This window comes from Siphateles boraxobius, unplaced genomic scaffold (genome assembly GCF_051911475.1).
Source record: "Siphateles boraxobius isolate OS27281-9 unplaced genomic scaffold, OSU_SipBor_1 65, whole genome shotgun sequence".
NCBI classification, from domain to species: domain Eukaryota; kingdom Metazoa; phylum Chordata; class Actinopteri; order Cypriniformes; family Leuciscidae; genus Siphateles; species Siphateles boraxobius.
The window spans coordinates 910,001-919,029 of record NW_027509192.1 but is presented as its reverse complement, the minus strand read 5'-3'; the positions used below and the strand labels follow the sequence as shown (position 1 = coordinate 919,029).

Sequence of the window (9,029 nt, the reverse complement as noted above, 5' to 3'; positions counted from 1 at the left end):
AACTTACTTTCCATTTACATAAATAATTATTGGCACAATATCAGCATTAAGATTGGCTTGTAATCTTTATTAGAAGATAACAGAAATCTTGAAATGACATGGATTTCTAAATGCTTTGTGTGTAACATTTGTTCTATTAATAAAACATTCAATTTAATTTATTTGTATAAGTTGCCAGTCATATTTAAGCTGTTCACTGTGTAACTAGATTGTCTGTATAATTAATAAAATAATAATGATGTAAAATGTGCCTATCATACGTCGGAACTACTTACCCAGTAACTGTTTTACCCGGAGCTTTAATACCGACGGACCCATCAAAACAAGCAGCTGATCAAATGATCTAAGTTTCTGTTTTTATTGTAATTTCAATGGATTTATTACAATTGAATACATGTATTTAGTAGGTTATTGTTGACGTTAGTACTGCCACTATCGCTGGTTAATGGTCAATCACTAAAAAAAGAGGAAACTTTAAATCAGGCGATATAAAGCGTCTATGATGACATCTAAACCTACATGTCTGATAGTGGCCAGTTCTGCATCTGCAGGTGAGACTCAAAACATCACGTCAAATCAACGTTAACATCCATAGCTTGTGTACAGTTACAAAAATGCCACAAGCGTTTCCCGAGAATATACAATTTACATGCTAATTAAATACATTTTATGCCGTTTTCTTGTTTGTGTTTTAAATGTTTAAATTTTAAATGCGTCTTTTATTGTTGTCTATTTGTTTTATTTTATTTTGGCTCCGGAAAGATCTAGTATTTTGTCCACTGTTTATTTCTAATTTACTATTCTAATTCAATTGAATCAAAAAGTGGTAAAAATCCTGTGAAAAAACAGATGGTAATATATCATTGCACCTTTATATTTTTAAATTAAACTTTTAACACTGATACTTTTGTACTGTTTTCTGTTTATTATGATTGTAAAGCATTAAACTGTGTTTTGTTTTCCCTGCAGGAGTTTCAGCTCGATCGTTCAATCAGTGTTTCAATTTGTGCAGTTCAGTGTTTAACGTGCAGACAGCGACACCTGGCGTGAGGAAACACACACTGCATCATCTACAAATGACTGTTTATTCATCCACATAAGCCTCAGTTTGCTGGATGTCACACTTTTGTCTCACAGGGGAAGACAATCGACTTTGCAGGCGTGGATGACAGCACAGCCCGATGGGTGCAAGAGTTCAGCGTCAAACCCTACGCCAGCCCGGCCAAACTCGAGTCTATCGATGGTCTGAAATCTGTCTCATTTTTGTTTGTTTTTTAACTTTTTGCACAAGTGCATTTATAATAACCAGGATGTGTGTTGTTTCAGGGGCCCGCTATCAGGCACTGTTGATTCCCGACTGTCCAGGAGCCCTGAATGATCTCGCCCACAGCGGGTCCCTCGCACGAATCCTGTCCCACTTCATTTCTCAGCAAAGTGAGTCTCTTTGCATCTAATACTCAGAGTTGTGAGATGGGTTTAGTTGACGTCTGTGTGATTGCAGAGCCTGTGTGCGCTGTGGGACAGGGTGTAGCTGCTCTCTGCTGCGCTACAGAGGAACACAAGTGGATTTTCAGTGGATACAGCATGACTGGGGTGAGTGATAATGTAATGTGAATCAACAAACTGTGGATTTATGAAGGAATATCTCATGCAATGTGATGTTTTTTACAGCCCTCTGTGTTTGAGCTGGTACGTTCTCCAGAATTTGCCAACCTGCCGCTTATTGTGGAGGATTTTATCAAAGACAGTGGTGGGTCTTACACAGGTGGGGTTTCTTTTAAATCTATTAAAAGGGAAAATTCATGTCATTCTAAACATTTTTGACTTACTTTCACCATAAAAGTCATCCACTATATTGCTTTATTTCAAGTCTTCTGATAGCTTTGAGTGAGGGACACCTCGAATTTAAGTTAATAATTAGGACTTGGACACATTTCTCACGATTCGATTTTAATTCACAAACTTGCGATTCGATTCTTATCTTGATTCGTTATTTGGATATATATCAAGTACAGTAACTTACATGTCATTTTTTCTCAAGGATTATTTTTTTTCTCCCAGTTGGTACATAAATGCTGAAGGTTAGAAACTGATTTGTATACAAACATTTAAATTGCACATGATACAGTTTTAATAACAATAGCTTTATAATAATAACTTCATATTGATATTGTTATCGTTTTTTGAAACCAACATTTATGTAGCTAATAATGTTTTCATTACTTTATTCAAACTATTGATAAACTAAATATGTAATGCAGTGCATAATATGTTTATCAAAATGTTCCTTTCTAGAGTTAATTTTTTCTAGTTTACTAACGAGTTAATGGACATTGAATGGCTCTTATGAGGTAAATGTAAAGTTGTTTGACATTGTTTACTGTTTTATTGGCGTCTTTTCACGGTTGAAACACATTTATCGATTATGAGTCATGATACATTTGTACTGTCGTTTTCAACATACCTTCTGATGTTTCATGTTTATTTGGTTCTGTAATTAGTAGTGAAGAGGATCATTTCCATAGACTGTAAAAAAAGATACCTTTTTCATTTCACGTCCCGCTTGAACTGGCGCTACAGCGATCTGTCACATGACGTCATATTAAGAGCGCCGAAACTTTAACGTATTTGTTGGAATTTCATAATACAATTGTAAGTAACAAAGTTGCTATAATTGTATTCGAGGCACGCAACACATAATATTTAGTGACGTTTTGTTCAGGCATAAACCAGTTTAGACTAAGATGGACATCGGGATTAAAATCCACCCAGCCCTATTAATAAGGTTCCCTTGCCTAGTAGAGCATTTTGGGTGTACTCTATCCCATGCTACTGGTGTTTATGTGAAGCATAGATTAATTCTGTCCCTCACAGCGAGCATCGAGGACGCCGTTCATGTTGTCCTGGACCGCCATCTTGTGACTGGGCAGAACATGCAGTCCACATCAGCGGCCGTCAACAACCTGATTCTTCTGTGCAATAGCAGATAAACGCTTCAGATGTTCAGAAGGGAACGATTTCACAAGAGCCAACTTCACGAAACCTGAACCAGATGTTTTATACTATTGAAACCACATGTATCCACAATTCTTCACTCCAAATGCATTTCTCTCACCAAAGTTTTAAAATTCAATTTACGTACATGTTCTGTCTACAAAATATGAATGTTAAGTTGAATGCTTGAGGAGCACAAAATGATTTATAGATTTAATCATGTTCTGTAAATGGATATCACTGTAATAAAAGGCTTTATTTTAAATTACTTTTTCCCCCGGCCTGGAACATTAGTACTAAAAAGCTCCACATTTCAGCTTTTAAATGTACCAGTCATCCATTGTAAACGTGATTATTAATTATATTCTTTGTTCATTGACAGTGTGTTGTTGGTAAGCTCAACTTGTTTTCAACATTCCTTTAATGTGTAAGATGGGGAGTTTACACAGGAAATACTGTGGTTTTTCATATCACGTATGCAGATCTACTATGATGTGTGAAGACGAACAACGAATCAAGAATGAACAACTGTTTACTTTACTTTATCTTTTTAACTGCTGTAATGTTTTGATTTGCTCCACAAAATGAATCGCATTTAATTTGCAGTATTACAAACAATGCAGTATGAAAAACAAATCTGTACCAATAAATAAATAAAAATTGTATTCCTGAAAATTAATTCCATGAAAATGCTGCTTCTCTGTTAAGAATGCACTTGATAACACATAATTAAAAAATAATTTTATTGGCATGCTCAACAACAGTATTGTCATAAATATCATGAAGTGCTTTGATAAATCACACTTTATTATTTGGAAGTAGATCGAACAGATGTAAGTCAGATCACAGGTCACAAAAGCTCATAGAAATAGTCCAGTCCTTGTCCCAATTCCCACATGGAAATTCCTGTTCCCAGTTCAGTTGCCAAAGCGATACGAAGCTGGAGAAACTAGAGGAGAAAAAGAGCCAGAACTGAATAATACCCACAATTCACTTTGATATTCAGTACTATAATGGCACTATTATCACAGTTACCTTTAAAGTGGGATAGTAAACGACATGCTTCAAGCCGTTATTCCTGAAACAAAAGAAAGACTTTTATCTTATTGCAAACAAAAATGTGAATCATAAAAATATCTTTTGACAATCAGAATTGTATACTTAGCATCTATACTTATTGTGTTTAATCAGATTACAAACTTTGAGAACGTTTGTATACGAGTGTTTAACCTTTTATAATTGAAGAAATGTTCTCCAGTGTTTTCATCCCATTGCAGTTTGGGTTTCACTTCCTTCAGCAGTTCAACATACCTGTTGGAAAATTTAGATTAAATATGAAATTTTGTCAATGATAATTAAGAACCCTCACTGTCATCTTTATAAGTTTTTTTTTAAATAAATTTAAATTGTCCATTCAACAACAAAATGAGGATAACTTTGACTAATGTAGGAAAAATGATCACAAAAATCGTTCAGTAATTTTAACTTTTTATCTCAGAATTTGTCTTGCAAATAAGACTTTATAATTTGTAATTGTGAGTTTATATTTCAGAATTCAGAGAAAAAATTCAGAATTGTGAGAAAAATCAGAATTACGAGATATAATTATGAAAGTCAAAATTGCGAGATATCGGAATTGCAAAAAAAATGTTGGAAAAAAAATTGAGAATGCCCAAATATAAAGTCAGAATTGGAGAAAAGACAGAATTGCGGGATATAAACTCATAATTGAGGGAAAATTTTCAAAATTTCTAGATATAAAGTCAGAATTGCACAAAAGTAAAAATTGAGAGATAAACTTGGAATTGGGGAAAAGTCAGAATTGCGAGATATAAACAAGGAATAGCGGAAAAGTCAGAATTGCGAGATATAAACTAGGAATAGCGGAAAATTCAGAATTGCGGGATATAAACTAGGAATAGCAGAAAAGTCAGACTTGCGAGATATAAACTAGGAATAGTGGAAAAGTCAGAATTGTGAGATATAAACTAGGAATAGCGGAAAAGTCAGAATTGCGAGATATAAACTAGGGATAGGAGAAAAGTCAGAATTGCGAGATATAAACTAGGGATAGCAGAAAAGTCAGAATTGCGAGATATAAACTAGGAATAGCGGAAAAGTCAGAATTGCGAGATATAAACTAGGAATAGCGGAAAAGTCAAAATTGCGAGATATAAACTAGGAATAGCGGAAAAGTCAAAATTGCGAGATATAAACTAGGAATAGCGGAAAAGTCAAAATTCCGAGATATAAAATGTGAAAGTCAAAATTGTGAGATATCGGAATTGCAAAAAAAATGTTGGAAAAATAATTGAGAAAGGCCAAATATAAAGTCAGAATTGGAGAAAAGTCAGAATTGCGAGATATAAACTCATACTTGTGGGAAAAAAATCAAAATTTCTAGATATAAAGTCAGAATTGCACAAAAGTAAAAATTGAGAGATAAACTTGGAATTGGGGAAAAGTCAGAATTGCGAGATATAAACTAGGAATAGCAGAAAAGTCAGAATTGCGAGATATAAACTAGGAATAGCAGAAAAGTCCGAATTGCGAGATATAAACTAGGAATAGCGGAAAAGTCAGAATTGCGAGATATAAACTGGGAATAGCGGAAAAGTCAGAATTGCGAGATATAAACTAGGAATAGCAGAAAAGTCCGAATTGCGAGATATAAACTAGGAATAGTGGAAAAGTCAGAATTGTGAGATATAAACTAGGAATAGCGGAAAAGTCAGAATTGCGAGATATAAACTAGTGATAGGAGAAAAGTCAGAATTGCGAGATATAAACTAGGGATAGCAGAAAAGTCAGAATTGCGAGATATAAACTCATACTTGTGGGAAAAAAATCAAAATTTCTAGATATAAAGTCAGAATTGCACAAAAGTAAAAATTGAGAGATAAACTTGGAATTGGGGAAAAGTCAGAATTGCGAGATATAAACTAGGAATAGCAGAAAAGTCAGAATTGCGAGATATAAACTAGGAATAGCAGAAAAGTCCGAATTGCGAGATATAAACTAGGAATAGCGGAAAAGTCAGAATTGCGAGATATAAACTAGGAATAGCAGAAAAGTCAGAATTGCGAGATATAAACTAGGAATAGCAGAAAAGTCCGAATTGCGAGATATAAACTAGGAATAGTGGAAAAGTCAGAATTGTGAGATATAAACTAGGAATAGCGGAAAAGTCAGAATTGCGAGATATAAACTAGTGATAGGAGAAAAGTCAGAATTGCGAGATATAAACTAGGGATAGCAGAAAAGTCAGAATTGCGAGATATAAACTCATACTTGTGGGAAAAAAATCAAAATTTCTAGATATAAAGTCAGAATTGCACAAAAGTAAAAATTGAGAGATAAACTTGGAATTGGGGAAAAGTCAGAATTGCGAGATATAAACTAGGAATAGCGGAAAAGTCAGAATTGCGAGATATAAACTAGGGATAGGAGAAAAGTCAGAATTGCGAGATATAAACTAGGGATAGCAGAAAAGTCAGAATTGCGAGATATAAACTAGGAATAGCGGAAAAGTCAAAATTGCGAGATATAAACTAGGAATAGCGGAAAAGTCAGAATTGCGAGATATAAACTAGGAATAGCAGAAAAGTCAGAATTGCGAGATATAAACTAGGAATAGCAGAAAAGTCCGAATTGCGAGATATAAACTAGGAATAGTGGAAAAGTCAGAATTGTGAGATATAAACTAGGAATAGCGGAAAAGTCAGAATTGCGAGATATAAACTAGTGATAGGAGAAAAGTCAGAATTGCGAGATATAAACTCATACTTGTTGGAAAAAAATCAAAATTTCTAGATATAAAGTCAGAATTGCACAAAAGTAAAAATTGAGAGATAAACTTGGAATTGGGGAAAAGTCAGAATTGCGAGATATAAACTAGGAATAGCGGAAAAGTCAGAATTGCGAGATATAAACTAGGGATAGGAGAAAAGTCAGAATTGCGAGATATAAACTAGGGATAGCAGAAAAGTCAGAATTGCGAGATATAAACTAGGAATAGCGGAAAAGTCAAAATTGCGAGATATAAAATGTGAAAGTCAAAATTGCGAGATATCGGAATTGCGAAAAAATAATTGAGAAAGGCCAAATATAAAGTCAGAATTGGAGAAAAGTCAGAATTGCGAGATATAAACTCATACTTGTGGGAAAAAAATCAAAATATCTAGATATAAAGTCAGAATTGCACAAAAGTAAAAATTGAGAGATAAACTTGGAATTGGGGAAAAGTCAGAATTGGCGAGATATAAACTAGGAATAGCAGAAAAGTCAGAATTGCGAGATATAAACTAGGAATAGCGGAAAAGTCAGATTTGCGAGATATAAACTAGGAATAGCAGAAAAGTCCGAATTGCGAGATATAAACTAGGAATAGTGGAAAAGTCAGAATTGCGAGATATAAACTAGGAATAGCGGAAAAGTCAGAATTGCGAGATATAAACTAGGAATAGCGGAAAAGTCAGAATTGCGAGATATAAACTAGGAATAGCGGAAAAGTCAGATTTGCGAGATATAAACTAGGAATAGCAGAAAAGTCCGAATTGCGAGATATAAACTAGGAATAGTGGAAAAGTCAGAATTGCGAGATATAAACTAGGAATAGCGGAAAAGTCAGAATTGCGAGATATAAACTAGGAATAGAGGAAAAGTCAGAATTGCGAGATATAAACTCATAATTATTCTGACAGCCATGATTCAGATAAGCGGGTGATGAGGCGTGTACCTCCCGCCCAGCAGTGGCTCCGCTCCGCCGTGGCTGCTGAAGTCCAGGCCGTACATGTTGATTCCCAGCAGGATCTTGTGTCTCCACTGGTTGTGAGGGGCGAGCTGAAGCACACACTCTCTGAGCCAGGGCAGCGGAGAGCTCGGACCCGGCCTGAAACACAGCCAATGTTAATGCTTCAGAAGAACATATGATGCCTAAACCATGTGGTTTATCAACAGTCAATGATGAAACCGGAAGTCTGCTGCAAGATGCATAGTTAGTGTTTACAAAAATGCTGAAATTAAATTAGTTGACATTAAAGATTTCACTTAAAAATATTTAAAAACAGAAAATGTGTACTGCTAATGTATAATGTAATTGCTGATCACCATTTAAAATATAATCATACAGATGAATACAATATATCTGTTAAAGGAAACTTTAAAAAAATGTATCTTACTCTGTATTTATGTAAAATATCAACATTCTCAAATCAAGATACATTTACTTGAAGCAAAATATATAACTAGTCTTGTTTTCAGAAAAATATTTACACTTAAAACAAGAAATTATCTGCCAGTTGGGTCAGAAAAAATAAACTTGTTTTCCCTTTAAATGTTTTACCCATTCGCAAATATTTATTTCTTGTGTTAGGCATGAAGTCACTTAGTTTTGATCAGTTTGTCAGAAGACAGTAATTTTCCTTCTCAAGTTAATGTATGTGGTTTAAAGAATGTTTAGATATTTGTACTGGTAAACAAAATAAGACAAACATGCAGAGGAAAAACTACATTTTTCTGTAGTTTCTGCACAAGTATGCAAACAGTACAGATGTCCACAGAAATCCAGTCAAAAATGAAAGTAAAACGGGTATTAAAATCCCTGTTTGTGTGTCTGACCTGCCAGGTCCTGAGTAATCGTACGTCATCAGACTGAAGGCGTCCACCACAGGTGCCAGTTTCTCAAATTCCTCCCGGCCGAACATGCCGGGCTGACCAGAGCTGAACACGACACAAACAACAACAGATCAAACTCACTGCACAACGAATGCTGGGATGGAAAGAGAAAAAGACTTATTTACCCCGGCGCGACTGAAGGAGGGATAACCAGCACACAGGTCAACTTCCCAGCATTCAGAGTCTCACACAGGTGTTTGACCAGGTGCACCAGCTCACTGTAACACAATCACACACAATACAGATCCAATATCAGAACACGCTCATGAAATCATCTTATTGCGGGCTTAATATGTGTGATGACATCCCATAGACATCTACTGATTAAAACTAAATACTACAGACTCTAACCCGAAAAT

At 35.0% G+C, this 9,029-nt stretch overlaps 2 protein-coding genes across 2 annotated transcripts in view; one reads left to right on the top strand and one right to left on the bottom strand.

The window, feature by feature from the left end:
* The first annotated feature begins 284 nt into the window (after window positions 1-284).
* Window positions 285-3,670, top strand: gatd1 (glutamine amidotransferase class 1 domain containing 1). Its single transcript, XM_077210070.1, has 7 exons — window positions 285-551; window positions 970-1,046; window positions 1,138-1,243; window positions 1,327-1,434; window positions 1,502-1,593; window positions 1,672-1,765; window positions 2,875-3,670. The coding sequence occupies exons 1-7, from the start codon at window positions 500-502 to the stop codon at window positions 2,988-2,990; spliced, it is 645 nt and encodes a 214-aa protein (XP_077066185.1). The 5' UTR covers window positions 285-499; the 3' UTR covers window positions 2,991-3,670.
* Window positions 3,671-3,720: 50 nt separating this feature from the next.
* The window catches only part of chid1 (chitinase domain containing 1), a 9,697-nt gene continuing 4,388 nt past the window's right edge, over window positions 3,721-9,029 (bottom strand). The window contains exons 8-13 of the mRNA XM_077210067.1: window positions 8,796-8,888; window positions 8,614-8,715; window positions 7,733-7,885; window positions 4,225-4,305; window positions 4,030-4,072; window positions 3,721-3,943 (exon numbers count right to left, since the gene is read on the bottom strand). Coding sequence (XP_077066182.1) covers window positions 3,845-3,943; window positions 4,030-4,072; window positions 4,225-4,305; window positions 7,733-7,885; window positions 8,614-8,715; window positions 8,796-8,888 — 571 coding nt within the window. The 3' untranslated portion in view covers window positions 3,721-3,844. The remainder of the gene's footprint in view (window positions 3,944-4,029; window positions 4,073-4,224; window positions 4,306-7,732; window positions 7,886-8,613; window positions 8,716-8,795; window positions 8,889-9,029) is intronic.

Excerpts from the sequence above, each read along its gene's own strand:
- gatd1 (XM_077210070.1), top strand. The coding sequence starts at position 500 with ATGATGACATCTAAACCTACATGTCTGATAGTGGCCAGTTCTGCATCT. Across the intron at positions 552-969 it reads GGCCAGTTCTGCATCTGCAG|GAGTTTCAGCTCGATCGTTC; the intron begins GTGAGACTCAAA and ends TTTTCCCTGCAG. Across the intron at positions 1,047-1,137 it reads TGCAGACAGCGACACCTGGC|GGGAAGACAATCGACTTTGC; the intron begins GTGAGGAAACAC and ends TTTGTCTCACAG.